Here is a 22653-nt window from a genome sequence, read left to right as displayed (position 1 = left end):
ATGGCTGCCACTGAACCAAATGTGTACACAAATCATGGCCAAGGATGGAGCAGGGAGAATAAGTGTTAGTAGTGCATGTCCCCTGGCCTCTGGGCTCTTTGGCATACCTTCTTCAAATACGCACATTGATCGTTTAGCAAGGCCAGATGTCAGACTTAGTGGTCTAACCACAATTGTGCTCTGTAGTGCCCCATATAAAGGTGCATGCTATTTATAAATCATGCTGGGATCCTCTGTTGTTGACTTGATGGCAGTGGCTAAAACTGAAAATGCTTTCTATCAAAAGAAAAGGGAGTTATCTGCTCTCCACCATGTGGAGATGCTTGCTATGGGTGCTGAGCTCTGGTCATAGGCTCTATTGTTTCATCCAGACCTCAAATTCTTTCATTTTTTTAAAATCATTTGTATTAAGGATTGTGAAATTGTAAACTGTGAGATAGAAAGGATATAAAAGTTGAATAATCAAATTCATAAAGAAAACAAGGTATTAAATTTAGATGTGTTTCTCAAAAGCCTTAAATGTATCTATCAGAGTGGGGTGTATCTCAGTGGTAGAGCTAAAAGCGGTGTTCAGCATAAGGCCCTGCAACGCAATGCAATCAATCAATCAGTAAGTAATATTTTAAATATCATTTGCAGGGCATACCTCCCAGAGCCTTCCTCAGCTATACCCTTGTTATTCAATATTTTAAATTAGTATTTTTCCAATGACCGAAACTGCAAAACCTTTATTAAACCAGCCTTCTTTCACAATATTAGTCAAAATTGTGTTTACCTTGTCTACTTTCAATTGTTGTAAAGAAAACTGATTCACGTGAGTGTTCCCAGTGTTGAAAATCTGCTTGTCAAAAAATCTGTTTCCTCATGGCTGCTCTGTAGCTTGAGTTTTCCTGTAGCAGCTACAGCTTCTGTTCCTGGCATTCCCAGGCTTGTGACTTAGACACAAGAGAGCTGGATAGGAGGCTGGGGAAGCCATCGAGGAGTTGCAGTCCTGCTTCAGGGTCTGAGAAAGTACCCAGTATAGGAAAGAACTGAGGCCCCCTGGGGCTCTGACAGAGACAGTGTCCCTGAGTGACCCAAGGCTGGCAAGATTAAGAGGAATGACAGAGCTGGATCACGTGGTCACGGTAAAATTTCTTGCTGGTCCCTGGGTGGTTCTGGCTACTTGTTATGTTCCCTGGAAAGGGGTGTTTTAGATGGATGCTATTTTTTCAAGGTGATTGAACAAGGGTGTAAACAGCCTTCTTTGCAGTTCTGGGGGCTGTATATACTCCCACTTGACAGCTTTATCTGGTCTGGAGTCAAAACACCAAGATTTATGCTTGAAAGGAACTTGACATTGGCTGCCTCTGAATGCCCATAGAGCTGGCTTTCCACTCAAACTGCTGTATAATCTGCTTGACTCCCTCATATTTTAAAGGACAGAAGCTAGATTTGAGTATATATAATTACTTGGGAGCGAAATTGCTGCCAACATACATCAATCATATTTTCATTTTTCCTTGTGAAATATTATTTCATACAACTTGTTAATTCATTCTTATTTTGATATATGTATGAAAATATACTCATGTCATATAACAAAGTAATATAGGTCTTCATAAGTTTTTAAGTATTGGAACATATTCATATTAATTGGCATATATTGTGCTCTGTCCTCAGTAGGCATATGTGGTACTGTACCAGACCCAAGGGAGTTGTGTGACAATATGAGACGGAGTCATGCCTTGCTCTTAGATGGTTTGTAGCATATAGATACTAGTCCAAACCCACAACTGAAAAACAAAACTATGTATATAGAAAAACAATCAGTGGAAGGCTGTCCTCCAGTCTCCTCGGAGGCCCTTTCTTAATTAAGGGACTTGTTTTTTTCTCATAGCTTCAACGTCTTGCTTTTCAAAAGTCATTTTTAAAGTGTATAGGCCATTGTTCTTGGGGGCAGGAGTTTCATCTTTGCATGCATCCCTCTGACAGCATTTCTCCCTCACACTCCAGCTTCATGAAAGAACACCAAGTATCCTCAGGGTTCACTCCGATCCCTGCTGCCTGGCACCATAGAGACCTGACACCCGCAAGGAACCAGCCAGTCCAGGGACCTGCTTGATTGGCCTCCTCTCTCGGTTCCTTCATTCTTCCTCCACCACACGGTGTCCGTGCTGGGGATGCGGGGTTTGTTATGGGAATCCTGAACTTCTTATCACATTGGAGTGACCTCACACCTCTGGTTTTCATCTCTGGAACTCTATCACTTTGTTCAGTGCTGACTCAGTAAGACAAAATAGTTGAGAACATGGGATGTGGTCTCTCCGCATTTGAGTTTCTGATCTGCTACTGTGTAGCTGTAAAACTTCCCTGAGTGTCAATGTCCTTGTCACTTGAGTGGGAAGAATTACAGCTCTTGTTTCCAAGTCATCCAATCTCATCCCTGAGGCCTGGTCTTATAGGTTTTATCCAAAGGGAAAAGTGAAGGGATTAAATGCCGCTGAGGTCTATGTGGCATGACGGCTGGCATCTCTGGGAACGCTGTCATTCTTAATTGTTTGAGTCACTTCTCTGGCCACTGTGACAAAATGGCCTAGGAATGCCTTGGTTTCACTCACAGTGGGAGGTGACAGACCGTCGCAGTGGGAAGAGGACAGCAGGAGTATGCAGCAGCTGCTCACCTCATACCCACCATCACAAAGCAGGGCGATGAATGCCGTGTCCATCCTACTTTCTCATTTGTGGATAGTCTAGGGACCCCAGGCTGTGGAATGGTGCCACCTATGTTAAATTTAGGTCTTCCCACTTAAATTAACCCAATCTAGAAGCTCCTTCACAAAATAACACTCCATGGATTGAGTCTCATCAAGCTGACAGTCACAATGAACTGTCACAGAAGATGACATTCAGATGCCATTTTACTGCCTTCCACTCAGTTCTAACCTGGACTTTACTTTCCTTGGACTCTGCCTCTTTTTATAGCAGTATCATCCCAAGCATTAAACAGAGCCCAGGGAACATCTTGGGATCACTCCTATCTTTCTTCCATGCTTATACCAGTGTGTTTAAGATAACTTATTAGTTTCAGTATTTCCTAAAACAGCCTTTGTTTTTCTGTATAACCACTGGCACATTTTTGGTGCAAGAGTTCCAGTTCATTTGTTCCTGAACACAAACTGCCTTTGTCATGTCAGTGGCCCTAGTAGCCCAGCCTAGTCTGGCTTTCAAGGCCCTCTGTAGACTGCCCCTGCATCTCTTTCCCACCATTCTCTTCTTCCTCTTCCTCTTTACTCCCTTCTAGTCTCCCTTGCCTTTCTCCTGGTTGTTCCAATCTCAGAATGTTATTTAAATCCTGATCTCAGGTTCTGGGCCTTCAGGCTAACTTACTACTGACTTTTCTCTGTTTCATGAATGAACTACATTCTTTGAGTTCTCAAAGATCTAGAATTTTTTAATTATGCAGCAACATTTTAAAATAATTTACCATGGTCTGTTATTCCTTGTTCTCCCTTTCTGTTCTTGATCCAGCTGGGATCTCCTGATCCCCTAAGCTTTCTTTCCCTCAAACCTGCCCTTCATTACTCCCACTGTCATCCAGGTTGTTCATGTAGATCTCATCCATTTCTCTGTCATTGGGTGATCCCTGGGTCTTTCCTAGGGTCCCATTTTCTAGGTAGCCTCCCTGGAGTTGTATAGTAGTCTAGACATCTTTGTTTTACATCTAGCATCCTCCTATGAGTGAGGACATACCATGTTTGTCCTTCTGAGTCTGGATTACCTCACTCAGGATGATTTTTTCTAGATCCATCCATTTGCCTGCAAACCTCATGATGTCATTGTTTGTCTCTGCTGAGTAATACTCCATTGTGTATATGTACCATATTTTCTTTATCCATTCTTCAGTTGAGGGGCATCTAGGTTGTTTCCAGGTTCTGGCTATTACAAACAATGCTGATATAACATAGCTGAGTAAATGCCCTTGTGGTATGATTGAGCATTCCTTGGGTATATGCCCAAGAGTGCTACAGCTGGTTCTTGGGGGAGATGGATTCCCAATTTTCTAAGGAAGTGCCATAATTATTTCCAAAGTGGCTGTACAAGCTTGCATTCCCACCAACAGTGGAGGAGAGTTCCCCTTGCTCCACATCCTCTCCAGCATAAGCTGTCTTCTGTGTTTTTGATCTTAGCCATTCTGACAGGTGTAAGGTGGTATCTCAGAGTCGTTTTGATATGTATTTCCCAGATAATTAGGGATGTTGAGCAATTCCTTAAATGTCTTTCAGCCATTTGAACTTCCTCTGTGGAGAATTCTCTGTTTAGTTCTATAGCCCATTTCTTAATTGGACTGTTGGGCATTTTGATGTCTAATTTCTTGAGTTCTTTATATATTCTGGATATCAGCCCTCTGTCAGATGTGGGGTTGGTGAAGACCTTTTCCCATTCATGAGAACAGGAATAGGCAGAGTGCTGGAGAGGTCTCCTGAAATCCACAATGATACATCCTCTGTAGACTGCTGGCAATGGTCAAGAGAAAGCCTGATCTGACCTAGTCTGGTGATCAGATGGCCAAACACCCTAACAGTCGAGCTGGAACTCTTATCCAATAACTGATGGAAGTGGATGCAGAGATCCTCAGCCAGGCCCCAGGTGGAGCTCCAGGTGTCCGTCGAGAAAGAGGAGGGACTGTAAGAGCATGAATTGTTGAGCCCAAGATTGGAAAAAGCACAGGGACAAATAGCCAAATGAATGGAAGCACATGAATTATGAACCAAAGGCTGTGGAACCCCCAGCTGGAGCAGGCCCTCTGGATAAGTGAGACAATTGAATAGCTTCAACTGTTTGGGAGGCATCCAGGCTGTGGTACCAGGACCTGTCCTTAGTGCATGAGCTGGCTGTTTGGAACCTTGGGCTTACACAGGGACACTTTGCTCAGCCTGGAAGGAGGGGACTGGACCTGCCTGTACTGAATCCACCAGGTTTAAATGAATCCCCAGGGGAGTCTTGGCCCTGGAGGAGGTGGAAATGGAGGGGAGGGGCTGGGAGAAAGGTGGGAGTGGGGGCGGGAGGGGGGAGGACAGGGGAACCCATGGCTGATGTGTAAAATTAAAACACTAATAATAATAATAATAATAATAATAATAATAATAAAATAATAAAATTTAAAAATAATAATAATTTACCAACAACTCTTATGGCATATTACTTTATATTCTTATTTTTCACTCAAAAAATTTTATTCATATCATGACTTTTTTTTAAAACTATGTGACTGTTTCTCAAAAAATGTGTGTGCATAAGCATGGTAGGACAATACATCACAAGGTTTAGTCATTAAGTCCTGTTATTGATAGCTCATAAAAGAATCAGTCTTACCTGAGAGAGTTCTCTAAGTCATAAAGATATGTATTTGGTCTGATCCTATTCAATTTATTTTAGGATATGAGAAAGGATAAGCTGCTGTGAAACACAAATCAAATTGAAGTGGGGTAAGAGAGGGATGGAAGAGAAAAATAATTGCTAATACCGCTGGATTCTGTGTATAATTAAGTAATCTTTTATATTGATCATAACTATTTCCTGGATACAGGGAACTATTTCCATTCTAAATTTATAACAATTTTGGAAGTTTAATTATCATACTTGAAGGTCAAATGGTGCTTTATTGCAATAAAATTGAAAAAGTAATAAAGAAATTATTCCTGGGGAGATGAAAGTCTCGGATCATAGCTCATTAAATACTAACTTCACAGACCATGTCTAATTTGTCATATTTAGCTTTGGAAATTTAATACATTAGAATTTCAAATTAGGTGAAAAGATACATGAGACAAAACTACCTAGGGCCTTTGGATTCCAAAATGATTTAGGAGGTAAAGTTCTGGTAGCCTAATGCCTGTATTTGTGTAAATTACCTATCGGTGTGTGTGTGTGCATGTCTGTGCGTGTGCATGTGTGTGTGCGCGCGTGTGTGTGTGTGCATGTGTGTGTGTGTGTGCATGTGTGTGTGCGTGTGCATGTGTGCGTGTGTGTGTGTGTGTGCGTGTGTGTGTGTGTGTGAATATATATTGCCTACCTAATTCAAAGATGGTCTTAAGCACTCAGTGATATTAACAGACAGCTCAATTTCAGATATCATTTTTTCTTCTCAAACATATTGAGGACTTCATTGTGCTTAGTACTTCATCCAGTAAATTGGCTGGAATTTGTTAGTGATACAGTATTTTGAGTCCCATGTTGAATTAAATTTTTCTTCTAAAACAAGCCATTGATTGGTAACACCATTGTCAAGAGTGGATTAAGTACAATCCCATTTTCCCTAGTATGCCTAGGCTACTGTGACTGTGTGAGATTTTGATGGGCCCAAGCTTTAAAAGAGTATGAACAAATTTCAATTCTTGATTTTCACTCTACATTAAGTGGCTCAGTTTTCTTTCCCACCTTTTGAGTGGCTATAATTCCCTAATGGATACCTAGTACAGAACTTCATCCTATCTCTAATTCAGCCTTGTCCGATGGAAATATAATGTCACCTTATGTGTAAATTTAAATCTACAGCGGCCACATGTAAGAAACAAAAATAAAATAGTTAATTTATTTAACACAGAGAAAATGTGAAATATTAAACATTTCAATATAACATAGACAATATAAAATTGTTAGTAAGATATTTTACATTATTTTTTCTTGTGCTAAGACTTGAAAATCTGGGATATATTATATATGTGGAATGTATTTAAATATTAAATATCTGGCTTATTTAAGATTTTATAAATTTGCAGTTAGAAGTAGCATTACATGCCTGCCTGTCCTTAACTTCTTAAAAGTCTTCAAAACTGGATTGAGTGTCCAAAATGCTCATTTTCCTTTATATTCACATATTGACAAACTTTGTTCATTTTTTAGGAGCATTTATCTAACATTGGCTCAAAGCATGTGTATATGTCAATACTGTGTGCAAATACATTCTTTTATTTTTAGCAATCTAGTATTGTTAATATGTAACTTAGAGTGATACTACACAAAATGAAAAGAAACTTTAGTATTATTTAATGTAACAGGAAGAAGCTATGATTGATATCTAAGGTTTTGCAGAAAGTTTAGATAACACTGGGAGTTACAAGTTAAAAATCTAACATTCGTTCACATAAGGAAATGTGTACCATCAATACATTTCTAGTGTATTTTATTTTTGTGCATGCATGAGTATATATGCTGGGATGTGGAGGCCAGAGACCCACAGTGGTTGTCTTGCTTCATCGCTCTTGACCTTATTTTCTAAGATAAGGTCTCTCACTGAACCTGGGGCTCTCTGTTTCTGCTGCACTGGCTGTGCAGTGAGTGCCTGGGGCTGCCGACCTCTGCCCTCCAGTGCTGGGATTACAGATGTGCACCACCACATGTGGCTTTTCCTAGGGCTGCTGGGGAGCCTAACTCAGATTCCCATGCTTGTTCAGCAAGCGCTTGACCCACTGAGCCATTTTCCTAGCCCTATACATTCTAGTTTTCAAGCCCATTGTCGTAGAACAGACCTGTAATCCCAACATTTGATTGCGGTAAGTTTGAGACCTGGGTGGACTACATAGTGAGCTCCAGGCCACCTTGGACTATAGAGTGAGGCCCTGCATGCCAGAAACAAATTCAGTTCAACACAGATTCTTCCACTATTCCTTTCCTAGAAGCTTTCTGTTCAGCCTATTCATATGTAGTATGACATGGGAGAACATGCATCAGTGTGCCATAGTCTATCTTTGATTTTTGGATATTTTGCAAATATTCCTTTCGTTTGGAGAAAAACCCTCATTCAGAGAGTTAATTCAGTGAGCCATTGTGGGACCCCTGCAACTTGATCAATAAGTATCAACATAAAACACAGAATCTTTAAATGTGTTATGTTCCATTTTGTAAGAGTTCCACAAATGGCTTTAACAAATTTAATCATGGTACTCTCCATAGAATCTGTGTGTGTGTGTGTGTGTGTGTGTGTATGCGTGTGCGCGCGCGTGTGTGTGGTGTGCGCGTGTGTGTGTGCACGCGTGTGTGTGTGTGTGCGCGTGTGTGTGTGGTGTGCGCGTGTGTGCGCGCGCGCGCGCGTGTGTGTGTGGTGTGCGCGTGTGTGTGTGCGCGCGCATGTGTGTGTGCATGTGTGTGTGCGTGTGTGTGCGCGCGTGCGTTTGTGAGTGTGTGTGCGCGCGCGCGTGTGTGTGTGTGCGCGCGCACGTGTGTTTGTGTGTGCGCGTGTGTGTGTGTGTGTGTGTGTGTGTGCGCGTGTGTGTGTTTGTGTGTGGTTTTTTTCAAGACATGGTTTCACCGTGTAACCCTGGCTGTCCTGGAACTTGCTTTGTAGACAGAATGGCCTAGAACTCAGAGATCCATCTGCCTCTGCCTCCTGAGTGCTGGGATTAAAGGCATGTGCCACCATGCCCAGCTTAGAATCTACTTTTTAAAAGCACACACAAATGTATTCAGTATATTACATGTTAAGCTGAAGCAATATGACACTCGCCAGTCTCATTTTAAAATACTGTTAATTCTGGATTCTTAATCTGGCATAAGTAAGCCACTGCCCATTGTGGGAGAAATTGATTTTCATGTCTAGTTGAAATCCTTCTTTGAAAGTTAGAAAATACTTTTGAGTACATGTATCATGACTCTTGCATTTAGGTAGTGAACTGACATTTCCTCAAATTTGGAAATCATTGTGGCAGGGTGGAAATGACTGTCAGCAATTTGAACTAGGCAGGGTCCTATGAGACAGGGTTTCTATGTAGCCCTGTCTGTCCTGGAACTCACTCTGTTGACCAGGCTAGCCTCAGAGTCACAGAGATCCGCCTGCCTCTGCCTCCTGAATGATGGGACTAAAGGTGTGCGCCACCATGCCTGGCTTAGCATTTCTTTTCTTAGTCCTTCGGAGTAAAAAGTCCCTCACCATGTGATGTATTTCATGTGAGCTTAGTTCTGCTGCTGCATTTGTGGTTGCTTGTCACTGATTTTGCTTCTATCACAAATCAGTAATCATTCTGTTCTTCTTTTGTTCCAGCTCCCACAGAAGCCAGTGCTCAGTCTTACCTCGGTAAGTATATAAGAATCTGATGCCCTTAGCTTAGTACTTGGTCACCTTGCCCCCTCCCCTTCTGGTTATATGGGCACATGCTGTGGAGTGGAAACTTCCAACTCTCTTGTTCTCTGACCTTCACTGGGATCACCTAGACTCAGGTTCCAATGGTGCTGGAGCAGAGGGCTTCCCAGGGAAGCCACTGCATTGCCCCTCAAAGACTTCCATATGTTAGCACCCTCATTCTTAGAATCCTGTTCAGTGCGACCTTATGGCTGAGTGTCCAAAAGTTGAGTTTATCCATAGCACTTGCCCATCATATCAGAGTGCAGAGGCAGGAGCCTCAGGTGTGGACAAACTGGGCTCATTTTAAATTTAAGATTTCTGCTCAAGTTCTTAGGTCGAAGTAGGCAACCATTCAATCATTTCTTCTGACATAGAGGAAGCTGTTAAGTGGTTACTTTCTTTAAAAAAGGAACCCATGATTTCTAGCCCCAACTTTCAAGGCAAGGCAATGGGATGGTTAAAGGCACAGAATCTGGAGTCAAACTGCCAATGTTTATCTTATCTTCACCATTTGCTATAAGTTGTGACTTTGATCAAGTAATCTGTCTGTGCCCACATGTAAAATAGAATCAATAACAGTATCTACATCACTGGTTGGTGTGTGGATTAAGTGAAATTTCAAATTATATAGTAAAAGATATCCTAGTATTTGGTAATAAATAAATATAAAATGAGTTCATTCACTGAAGCTAACCTAGGGGGTTGTCTCTAGAAAACAAATAACCATTACAAGTTAAATTTGTCATGTTGTATCAGTGAAAACTTATTTTAAAAAGCAATCTCCTACCCTCTGTAATTTAATAAGAGTGAAAGAAATCTTCTTTGCTGGTCCTAGTACTTCCAGGCATCTCTTACTGTGGGGCCTTAGATAGGTCCATTATTTATCTCTTGGGCTTTTCCTTTCAACCTACAAACCCAATTAATTTATTTTTCTCTTTGGAAAATCTGTCTTGAGAAGCTCTGCTTTTATGTAATGCTACAGCTTGGAGCTCCTCTTGGCAGCTGAACATAACTGCTTAGAAGCATGCCTTCTGGCAGCCACGACAGGCTGGTTAGCCACAGTGGTGCAGTGGAGTCTTGGCCAATCTGTGACCTGAGAGAGCTGTACCCTGTAGGCATGTCAGACACCATATCCAAGTGCTCGGAGGGATCATTAAATCACCCCCATGCTCAGAGCCATCACTGTGTTCTCTCCAGTGGATAGCCACTTTCTCCCTGTTCTCATGCCTCAGGCTTCGAAGAGGAACAGCCAGTACTCCTAAGTACATGCTGATTTGCTGGTTTCCATGGCTTCATTATATGCTTGCCTGCTGGCATACCTGGTATTCAGGGGGTGCTGACTGCCATAGGTAGGATGTCACCAAAGAGAATTTGAAATTATCTTCCCTGATATGTGGAAGAGATTTTAATTACCCAGTGAGTTCAGAGAATTATGTGATTGAGCCCCTAAAAGCAGAAAATATCAACTTTGAAAACATAAAAATCGTTAAGGGTCTCTGTTAGTCACATGATATGATTTTAATTTTTCTGAAAACTAACTAGATCAAACAAAATTGTAAGGAAAAGACCCAGAGGATTCCTGTTACCCAAAACTTCTTGCACAAGCCTCCAAATCTGACGAGAATGTTGTTAAGGCAGTAATTAATTTCTCCTTTTGCACTTTGAACACACTTACATCATAGCTGGCTATGGGATCATTTTTTTCTTTGCCCACCCTCTTTCCAGAGCAAGTAGGCACTCTGCAGTTTGTGAAGATGTTGTTTTGGCATGCTCCACATCCTAATGCTTAAAAATGAGTGTTGAGTACAACTCCAGGCTAGTGCTGCTCTATTACCATCACGGCTGTCACATTCGCGCTCTCCCTGAGTTTTAAATTGACTCTATAGTTATATGGATAGATAACATTTTTGGCGCAATTCTGATAGTAATTCAGCTAAGTTAGCAATTCAGAGCATACTAAATCAATAATGAGTGAATGTGAGGAATTCTAAAACTCAAGCCAGGGCAACAGGGCTGACCAGAAGGACAAGAGAAAATGCCTCAGAAGACTACATGGTAGCTGTTTTTGGCTACAGTAAATAGCCAGAATTCTCCATCCCATTCTTCCATGCCTTAGTGAGCAGAAGCAGGTTTGTCCAGGCTGTGTCTTGGTAGACATGATATGAGTCAGGAATGAGTGACAAGCTCTGTGTAGCCTCTCTTCACTTTGGCCTTCCTGTTTGTAACCACTCACTTTCTTTTTGGTGACTCTAGGTTTCAGACTTCAAGAAGTCTAAACAGCAAAGCCTTCATCCTCAGCATTTCCTGACAGAGAAACTATAACTAACTGCTTATTTAAAAGTCAATTTTAATTTAATGTATGACTATGTTTCATAGACGCAGCATGTTAACACACATAATAGCAAAATTACCCTCCATAGTGTAAAATTCTTCTCTAAATTCTTTCTCTCGTAGCTGAAATTCACAGTGACAGTGTGATCCTACGGGATGACTTTGACTCCTACCACCAACTGGAATTAAATCCTAATATATGGTAAGTTACAGGGATGGGTTGTATTTTGATTGGAGAAATGATGCTGAGTTCATTTAAAGAAAAAACTTTCTCCCTGAAGGTTCAGTTACCAAAAATTCACCTGCTCTTGAGTACTAGTGCTTTGGTGAGAGCGGTTAACTATGGCATAGACTTGTATACCAGCTACAGTGCCCATGTTTTTCCAACCCCGAGTGTGGTTGGATGGATAGTTTTATAAAATGTTCGTATTTTAACTTAGTTTGCTTTTCTGTTGATGTTGCATGATCAAAAGCAAGTTGGCGAAGAAAAGGCTGATTTAAGTTTACGCTTCCAGGTCCGTCATTGAGGGAACTCGGGTTAGGAACCTGGGGGTGAGACCTGGCAGAGACCATGGAGGAACACTTATGATCAGCTTGCTTCCATGTGTCTGTTCAGCAGCTTTAAATAGTGAGGCTGCCTGCCTGGGGATGTCCAACATTGGGTTGGGCTCATATACATCAGTCAGCAATCAAAGCTGCCCACAGGTCAATGTGATGGAGACAGTTCTTCAACTAAGGTTCCCTCTTTCCAGCTGTGTCAAATTGACAAGATTAGCTATCACATATATAAAATATCAGGCTGGAATGTATCTAAAAGTTATTGCTGAGTAGAAGAAGGAAGATGTCTTATCTGAAATGACAAATGGTTTCAACACAAATTGAAATAATCTCTTGTATTAGCTCTCCTCATTATCTATACCCCAGTCTTTCTTTAGAAGGCTTTTAAGTATAAATTCCAGGGATTTTGAGGACAACAAAGTAGTGAGCTCAGATTCCGTCTTTAGAAACTTTTGTAGATAGCTTGAAATCTGAGTGTGCTGGCCTTGTGTTACATTTTTGCTGACCTTAGAATAGGTATGTCAATCCAGATCTTTTGGAAGACTGTCTGAATTTTGGGCTTTTTGTAATATTGTATTGTACAATTGATTGAACAAATAAAGGGGAGTTCAAAAATGATAAACTTTGAACCTGCAATGAAAGCCCAAGCAATAAAAATACTCAAAATGGGCTAGAGAGATGGATCAGAGGTTAAGAGCACTGGCTGTTCTTCCAGAGGTCCTCAGTTCAATTCCAGCAACCACGTGGTGGCTCACAACCATCTGTAATGAGATCTGGTGCCCTCTTCTGTATACATAATAAATAAATAAATCTTTAAAAAAATTCAAATTGAGTTTAAAAAAAAATACTCAAGATTAGAAAGCAGATGACCCTGTTACCTCTAAATGTCAGTATATAAAATCACTCTGCTGTTTTGTTTATTTTTACTGTTTTAACAAATATTTTATTGGCATAATAAGTTAGCATGTACTCACACAAATACTTAGCAGTAATTATTTAAATGGGATTCCTTTTAGAAGTTGCATTTCTCTCAAGTAGTTCATAGTTGGATGATGATGTAGAGACACATCATTGAGAAGTTGGACATTGTGGACAGGGATACTTAAATGTAATAGTATGAGACCCAGAAGAGGAATGATGCCCCCAGCAGGGTCTTCTTGGAGAAAGTGCCCTCGAAATGGGAGTTGAAGGTGACAGATAGACAAGTGCTGGGGTCTTTCGTGTCTTCTCTCCGAAGAGACCTGAGTCTAAATGGTGTCAAATAGACAATCTACTAACCCAGACAGACTCACAGTGTCTCATAACTTACAAGTGCTGGGGTCTTTCGTGTCTTCTCTCCGAAGAGACCTGAGTCTAAATGGTGTCAAATAGACAATTTACTAACCCAGACAGACTCACAGTGTCTCATAACTTACTTATTATTTAAGAAAACAATGAACCACAGAACTATTCTCTGGGGAAAATCCTAATATAAATGTCTTGAAATAAAAAAAAAATATTGTATTAAGAAGAGGCAGAAAAACAACAAAAAAATTTTTAAGAAACTTTGTCTGACAAAGAAAACTTCTTCCTTTTCTCTTGACACTTATCTCTCTGCATTCCACTAATACAGATGTTAGCAGATGATTTGTTTATTTCAAGGAAAGTTCATCTCTGTCAAGTTAGCTCATCGTCTTCAGTTTTCTTGACAAATACAAAATGTGACTTTTATGTGAGTCAAAATCTGTTGTTTTTTAAATCAATGAAATGTGATTGATTTTACTTCAACCATTTTCATGATTAATTGGGTATGATCTTTCCTGGCCAAAATTATGGATTTTATGTCTCTTTTACTTATGCTATGATTTTTCCACTCTTTTTGATACGTCCCCCTTTTAACCTTAGAACCAGCACGTCTACCAGCCGTGCTTCTGAGCATCTTACCTCCTGCTTGGCTGTTGCACCCCTTCACTTAGTTCCTTCGAGAAAACATAGGCCATGACACTCCTATTTGAGAAGGCATTTTGTGAAACTAGAAATGGCAGTCTCTGAGATCAGGCCAGTCTGGTTTAACTTCTGAACATGTAGCTTGCTAACTCAGCACCCTGAGAAAAATAAAGGGCTGCCTTCTTTCTGGGACCCCCATTTCTTGCAGCAAAAATGAGGCATTGAGAAGTGAGGGAGTGCTGCAAGCACGCCCAGGCGTGACAGGTGTGCATAAAAGTTTCTTCCTGTCCCGGTTCAGACCCTCTCTTCCCTTTCTTCTTCCCTCTCACTCCACTTCTTCTTTCCTTGCTTTCCTTCCTATCCGTCTGCTGTATCCCCTCCCACGTTCCCTCCCTTCTTTCTGTAATGGTGTTTATACAATGTATTTCTTCTAAACCCAGACACGAGTCTCAAAGATGACCTTAATCCATTTACTTGAGTCCTTCGCTCTTCTGCATCACATTGCATAAAAACAAACATCAAATTAAATATATCTACGCTGCATTCTCTGTGGATGCAATGAAAACGGAGTGATAGTGTGCAGAATACAAAGAGTATTGCCAGGCAGTTAGGACCCCTTAAAAATAAACATAAGCTCCATAAGCTCAGAAACAATACCCAGTAAATTCAGATATTCTAGTTTGTGTGTGTGTTCGTGTGTGTGTGTGTGTGTGTGTGTGTGTGTGTGCATGTGCATATGTGTGTATACCTGTAATGAGAATGTATATGTGTGTGAAGGTCAGACAACCTTGGACAGTGGCTCTCACTTTCTATCTTGTTTGAGATGGAGGCTCTGTTGCTCTTTGAGGAATGTACAAGAGATCTAGCCCGTGAGCTTAGCTTCATGAGTTTTCTCTCTCTCTCTCTCTCTCTCTCTCTCTCTCTCTCTCTCTCTCTCTCTCTCTTTTTAGTTTTTCAAGACAGGGTTTCTCTGTAGTTTTGTGCCTTTCCTGGAACTTGTTTTGTAGACCAGTCTGGCCTCGAACTCACAGAGATCCGCCTGCCTCTGCCTCTCGAGTGCTGGGATTAAAGGCGTGCACCACCAATGCCCGGCTTGTGAGTTCTCTTTTTCCTGGTATCTTGCTGCAGACACACTGTGATTACAGACATGCACCATTGTTCCCTGCTTTAGATGGGTTCTGGGGATTTGAACTCAGGTCCTCATGCTTGCTTGGCAGTGGATTTACCCACTGAGTCATCTTTCAGTGCCCCCGGTTTAATGTTTTTAAGAAAGTGGCAAAGCCTCACCTTGATGTGAAGCCTTCTGGCTAGTTTTCACTCTCCTGAAATCTGTTTACTTGGTGCACATTAGCCATCACTTCTGTCCTCTATGATGTCGTCACTCAGTACACATTTGCCGTGACTCTTATCCTCTCTGACGTTGTCTTTGAGTCTCTTTCTGTCACAAAGCAACCCAAAGTCTGCTGGAAGCATGGTGATCATACGGAAAGGACCGTTTCCATGCCATCTCTGAGTCTGTGCCCATACCACACACACCAGAGAGGAGCAAAGTGCTGTGTATGACACTTAGGGCCACATTCCCACAACTAAATACCTCACCAAATAATCTTCCCGAAAAGAAAGATGTGACACTTATGTCAGTGTGGTTCTAGAAGCTTCATTGTTCAGTTTGTAATTCCTATGGACAACCACAGGAATTCAGAAAAAATCAGAAATAAACTACAGCTATAGCTGCATGATTTGTGTGGACAATAAAAAAGGAGACATGAAGAAATCACAGTTGTAGCTGTGTAATTTTAGATCCATTCTGAAGTTCAATCATTCACTTATTTGCTCCTGTTATTTCTTCTAATGTCCATTTTTATTATATTTCATGCAGTTTTTTTACTGTCTCGTTTGATGTCCTATTACAGATAACTATACACAAAATACAAAGAATGAAGGTGATATTCCCATTGTCATGAATAAGGAGTAGTGCTGTGGCTCTGCCAAGTTTTTTATGACAATGATGTGGAATCAAGAAACTTTGTACATGTGCATAATAGTGAATGAACTCCGTACTGCTCAGTTTAAAGATTTGATTTAAGACATGATCATTTTATTTGGTGAGAAGATCAATGAATAAAAGAATAAAAGTAATAGTAAGGCCTTTACCTCTCTATTAGAATTCTATTCTCTTTCCCTGGAGCTGCTGACTGTGGTAGTAGTTTCTCTCTCCTTCTAGAAATTATTTGTACAAACACAAGTGTAATTATGAATTTCATTCACAAACTTAGAACCAGGAAGGCACAGCTTGCTTTATTCTTCCATAGCCCCACTTAATCATTTTTTTTTTGCCCATTCAGCCTTAATTTTGTTCAATTCTGGCTTGCCCTCTGTCATTTGTCTAGATTGTAGCTAAGTCTCAGGAGTCATATTAGTGCAGTGGCACATGATAAGTAGGGATACCCAGATGTGTTTCTGTAGATGCCCTCCAAGTCCTCTGACCAGCTCTAGTCCTTAATGACTCTATACCCACAGAGAGCCTTTCTTCCTGTCCTAATCGCTCCTCCAGGGCAGTTGCTGCTTCTATTTTTGCATAAGGGCTTGGGAATTGCTTTTTGTTTCTTGACTTGGGAAGAGGAGGCAATATACCTTCAAGATGCCTTACTGCACTCAACTGTGCTGATGGGCAGCTTTTGTTCTTCTGCCCCCTGGGGTACATTGCTTCTGTGTCCCAGGACTTCCTCTGGGCCTTTCTCTCCCCCTCCACCTACTCCTGGTTGCTTTGTTTGAGAGTTAAATTAGGAACAAAGAGAGCAAGCAGGAAGATAGAATTGTTGCTCAGACTTGAGAGAGATCCTCTCACTTGGCCTGTATGGTGGGCCACATGCAGGCCTACTTCTGAAGGACAGCAATGCCCTCAACAATTCTCAAGTGTCACTGAACCTGAGGGGGTGACAGGGAGTGTTGATAGAGCAACAGGAGCACATTAATGCTGCTGACAGTTCCCTGTCAGCAAGTGTGCTCAGCACAGCTGCATTGCTGGTGATAGAGGGACCCACAATGCACAAGCCATGCAGAAACAACCCTCTGAACACTGTCCCTGCAAAAGAGTGGAAATTTCATGACTAAAATTTAAATCTAGAGGAAGATTAACAACTTAACAACCACGAATCTGAAGGGCTGTGGATTAGCTCAGAGGTAAGACATTTACTTAGCATGCACAAGGGTTTAGATTTGAATCCCTATATCTCCAGAAACCACTAATATACTTCATCTCATTAACATTTGGGTAACTACTACTTCACCTTGGTATGTGTAGAGTGCTTTTTTATGAATTAAACTAATGTAACATCATTATTATGAAGCAATGATGATCTTGAGAGAATATATGTTGCATAGATGTGCGTATTTGTCTAAATAGAGATATAAGCATTTTGGTTGCATAAATTTATCCCAATTAAAAAAGCTCACCAAGCTTTGGTAAGATGGCTCAGCAGGTAACAGTGACTGCAGTGCAAGCCTACATTTTCTCCCTAAAACCTATGTAGGGTGGAAGAAAATGACCGCAGACTTGTCTCCACACTTGCACTGTGGTTTGCACATCTACACACAATAATAATAAAATAAGAACAAAAGAAAGCAAAAGAAAAGTAATAAATGAAGTGTATTTCTAATTTACAACGAGAGAGAAATAAGAAGGGAGAAAGAGAAAGGGAGGAAAAGAGAAAGGAAAACAAAAATAAATGAATTTTTAAAAATGATTAAGTTGAGTTACAAGTATGTTTTCCTCCCAGGCAATTTTAAGTCAAGGAGGCATCTTTCTTTTGCTGAAATTTTTCCTTTAGTGCTTGTTTTCTGAAGATCGCAGAAGGCATCTGGGGCTGTAATATCCTGGATGCTCTGGTGGGAAGTACAGGGCTACTCAGGAACACAATGATAGATGGTAACCAGAGGACAGCAGATGTTTCCCCTCCAGCACAGCAACAGAGCAACAATAACAGCAAACGTGTCCTGCAGCCCAGATAGGACTGGGAGCTGCTCCTCCAAAGATGCCTCTCTGCGACTGTGCTGTGATACCCACAGGGATGTGGGGGCATCCAGAAGAAAGACATAAGGTTGTCTCAAACCCTAACGAGTGAGAATCCTCTGTCAGCTGTTACTGTCCAGAAAATCCCAAAATATTCAGCTCAGACTCTGCTATGGCTGCATTCTCTTGAAATTACTAATTTGTCAAAGCAATTAATATCAGATAGAACAAAAAATGGTGATTTTGTATAGTATCATACTTTTCCACTGAGAAAATTACTGTCTGAAGAAAGAATATAAAACACTGGCCTCAGGCTGAGAGGAGTCATTCTTGTGGAAGCTGCATTAGTAGGCACGCAGCCAGCACACAGGAAAGGCTGGGCACATGGCTGCACCACTCTGCAGTTCACCAGCGTGTTGGAGAACCCATCACACCATAAATAACAAAGCAAGAGTCCTCTGCCATTCAGTGAGCAGGTGTGAGAAGTACAAGACAAATAGAGTTTCAAGATAATCAGGGGAGAAAAAAAGGGAAGAAATTTGGTAAGATTGTCTTATTCAGGTTTGCTTGACAGAATTTACTCTGTGTTCAGCAGTCCCAAGGGCAGTGAGGACAGAAGACAGTGGGGCTTGTAGGGAGAATAAACCCTATATGTATGTAGCTTTTACAGGACAGGTAATGCAAAGATACTGTGAACAGATGAGAAAGGGAGGAAGATACGTTCTACGTTGACACACCCTTGCCAGAACCTCTGTTGTACTTGCTGAAGAATTATGATTCTGTTTTTGGATACACAATGCAGTATTCTGCTCTCATCTGAGTCTTTCGCGACTTTCCTGTTACTCCCTCGCTTGTTTAGTCTCCATATTTTTCATGAATAACTTTTTTTCTTTTATTACAAAACTCTCCATCTCTTCTTCTGCATTTAATTCCTTCCCCTTATTATTTTTTACTGTGATGTACTTACTCAGGGACAGTCTTTATCTACAGTAGAAAGGTGAACCAGGAGGTACCACTAATGCAAGAAGTTATAAATCTGGAGACTATTACTTCCTTCTTTAGTCTGTATTTGAGATGACAGAAACAAGAGCTCACTCAATGGAATTAAATGTCAAGTGCATTTGAAGCAAGTGAGAAAATATTTCTTCAAGCAGTATGTTGTAGAATTCGCCATAGTAGGAGATGAGAACACCGTGTGCAGTAGTAGGTTTTTAGAGTGTTATTTTTAACCTATTTGTCACTGTGCCTGTTAATGAAGAAGAGATCAGATTTTTCAACTCCCTAGTGAAATCGGAAAACTTCTCTTACCTTCCACAGTAAGAAGTAATGAGAAAGAATGAGCTATAAATGGAGTTTGTCATGTTCACATTTGAGGCATGTTAGCTCCTTAGAAAAAAAAAGCATGATATATTGAAGGTGAGATTATTCTTAGAGAGTGAATATACCTTGCTGTTTTTCTAAAACATTCTACATTTACAATGAGTACTGAATGTCTTTTGAAATTTAAAAAGCTCGATTTTTTTTAAAAAAGGCTTGATTTTTAATTACTTCAAAATGGTTGCATAAATAACTCCCAAAATAAATCGCCATACTCTCTTAAGTGCAAAACATCACTATTTTACAAAATAAAAGTGCATGTGGTGGCACATGCCTGTAATTCCAGCACTTGGGAGGCCGAGGGAGGAGAGCTGCCATGAGTTCAAGGCCAGTCCAGACAACAAGAGTGAGTGCTATACTCACGAGACATACATAGCAAGATTTGTCACAAAAAGCAAGTCAAATACAACAAAATAAAATATGGTCAAAGGCTGTGGAGGCTTCACAGAAGGCCCCGGATTCTGGTTTGTTTAAGGCCCTTGATTTGTGAAATCACACATCAGCTTCTGTCAGCACATTGTGATCTACACTGGGGCAGAGACGCATTATCTTTTGATCAAAAGGTTATAAGAATAATTTTCTTTTTCCAGTTTTAAAGAACCTTTTGTGAACAAGACAAATAATAAAATTACTTTAACATCTTTGCACAAAAATGCTGGTGAATAGACAATTCTGGCTCACTGAATAGCAAGCACACTGCTTCTTGTGGCGTGGAGTGTAGGATTGACCTCTTCAAAAGTAATAAATTATGGACAGATAATGTGTTGTCCTAGGTCTTGAGGGCAAAGGTCGTGTATCTCAAATGAGAATCTGATGATAAATGATTGTCAGTGAGTTTCCAGGTGACTAACTCATTTCAGAAAAGTATCTGACTAAAGGCTGGTTGAGTTCATTCTGATCTGATAGAGGAATGAGTCACATCATTTGACAACTCAAGGAAATAATATTTCAATTACTTATTTATTGTTATCGGATGATGTCACCATCAACCATCCACAAATCTTCAATTGTGCAAAAGAACTCAGCTTCTCATTAATCCTCCCCCTCTTTCCTGTGTCCCAAGGGCCTGCTAGTCACTACAGTGTGTGGGTCTCTGTCTCCAGAGCCACATGGCACTCTTGATTCTCCTGGGCCTGCTGAATGGATTAAAATCAGAATAAATGACATAATTATACTTTTAGAAGTGTGCTCTCTACTCAGATACATATCATATAAAATTTTTGTTTCAATATAAAAAATAAACACATAAACACATGGTACAGAAAAACTGCAAGCTTCGCTGTCACCGGGTCAAGTACAGTGAAAGCAAAACCCCCATCCAAGGACTTCTTCATCTTTCATGATTTGGGTTTGAGCCTAAATAGTTTTGTTGAACAACCTTTATAGTTATTGTTTTATATTTGATAGTAAAGGAAAGAAGAGAGAGGAAGAAGAAGGGAATGAAAATATAAACATAAAATAGGTTTTGATTAGTTATCCCAGGATTTCTAGCAACCAAAGGCTCATTGAACTTAATTCTTATATATATCAGTCCTGTGAATTCACTCAGTGTTTTTCTATGAAATCCACTTCATTGTCTTATTTCTATAGGATTTTTTTTAGTGAAACCAAATCTCTTTATCTTATAACTAAAAAAAAATAACTTTAAGAACAGTCATTACAGAATTTCAAAGTAAGCTATGGCAGTAAAAAAATGACAAGCATTTTTCACAGCACACACTTCTTTTACAGAACTGGAGTTCTTGTCTCTTACTGGCTGTATTCAGGGTCGACTGTGGTAACTTGGATTCTGGTCCTGTTTCATTGTTTTTCAAATGCTGGTAAAGAGGCGCAGTGATGTTTCAGGTCCCTCTAATGTGATGATCTGTGAACTCTAAGAGGGGCTCATGTGGAACCTCAGCATGTAATAAATGGGCCCAGAGAGGGTTTAATAAATTTCAGTCTCACATCATCTTTGAAAATTGTATGCATTTCCATTAAAATATGTTCTGATCATATTGTTCTTGATGGGTATATTTTGACGTGAGCAGTTCATAATGTACTACAGTGTCTGTTCAATTCTTATGTACAGCTCTTTCAAGCTGGGGAAATAAGAAAAAGGAAAAAGGGTCTCTTGAATTAGAGAAACATTCCATATTTTTGCCATGGGAGGTCACATTCCTTTTTAAATTGAGAAACAAAAGCCTGTTTAACTAGGATTATGTAAAACTTCCTCCTTCCCACACATCTGGAAGACTATGCTGCCTGACTCTACAAAGCCTGATTTTCCTCAGAAGGAGCTCAAAGGAAGAAACCCCCAGTTATGAGGCCATCAATTCAAATGTCACAGCAAATAGCACCTTTCATTTCCCCTATGAGCCTCTGTAAAGTTGGGCTACGTCACCAAATTTAACTCCAGTTCTTGGAAACAGGCTGAAACTGTTCCACAAAAGAGGACAAAAATTCCAGGCATCCAGAGGTTTTGTTTTGTTTTGTTTTATTGTTGTTGTTGTTGTTTGAGATAGGAGCCTAGGAAGAAGGAACACATAGAACTTAGGAATTGTTTTGAAATCCTTAGTTAGCCAGGAATTATTCTCGAGTTTATGTGGTTATTTACATCTGTAGAGTTTTAAAATCTGCCTTGTCCTTCAGATATGGATCACCATTATCTTCTGAGAAACTCTAAGTTTCCTTTGTTCTGTTCTGTCTGGTTTCCCTCAGAATTGTTCCCTCTTCTTGAACTGATGGCTTTTCTTGCCCTCTGTGGTAATAGGCTTCTTATGTGGAGTTGTACAATGTTTCATCTTCATGTTAGAAAAGGAATGTTAGAAAGGTCGTATGATGCATTGACTACCAGGAATTTCACATTCACAGGCTGCACAGGGTGGTTAGTAACAATTAGGGAAAGAAACCCCACTGCCAGAAAAACATGGGAATTTTAAGGAGTTAGAGTTGAGGGAAGTTCTGCTGAAGGGCTATGATGACAGTCTGAGCTCAGAAGCCAGACTCGGGACAAGTGGAGTGCTCTCCAGGGGTACAGTGTTGCACCTCTCATCTGTGTGTGTACCCTTCCTAGACCCCCTGCCCATAAAAATACATATGCTTATGATTTCACATCCTAAACTGCCATTGCTGGGAGTCTGGCTTGTCATCTCCAGTTGTCTGTCACTGCAACTAGAGATGATCAGTTTCCAGTGCAGTCGCCCTCAGTTTGTGCTGCCCAGAGTGAGAGGAACTAGTCACATGAGACTGTTGAGCACTAGAAATATGGCTTGTCTGAATTAAGATATAAATTACAACTTGAGGGCTACATGAATAAAAGACTATCAGCTATGCCATTAATAATTTTCATGTTAATTACATGTGAAAA

General features: G+C 40.5%; 1 protein-coding gene across 2 annotated transcripts in view; it reads left to right on the top strand.

Annotated features, from left to right (window-relative positions):
• The window catches only part of Reln (reelin), a 459087-nt gene that overhangs the window by 204456 nt on the left and 231978 nt on the right, over positions 1-22653 (top strand). For both annotated transcript variants that reach the window (XM_036180358.1, XM_036180357.1), the window contains exons 5-6: positions 9020-9052; positions 11555-11633. In XM_036180358.1, the coding sequence (XP_036036251.1) occupies positions 9020-9052; positions 11555-11633 (112 nt within the window). The remainder of the gene's footprint in view (positions 1-9019; positions 9053-11554; positions 11634-22653) is intronic.

This window comes from Onychomys torridus, chromosome 3 (genome assembly GCF_903995425.1).
Source record: "Onychomys torridus chromosome 3, mOncTor1.1, whole genome shotgun sequence".
NCBI lineage: Eukaryota > Metazoa > Chordata > Mammalia > Rodentia > Cricetidae > Onychomys > Onychomys torridus.
Note: the sequence above shows the minus strand (reverse complement) of the source record. Positions and strands in the feature narration are given on the sequence as shown.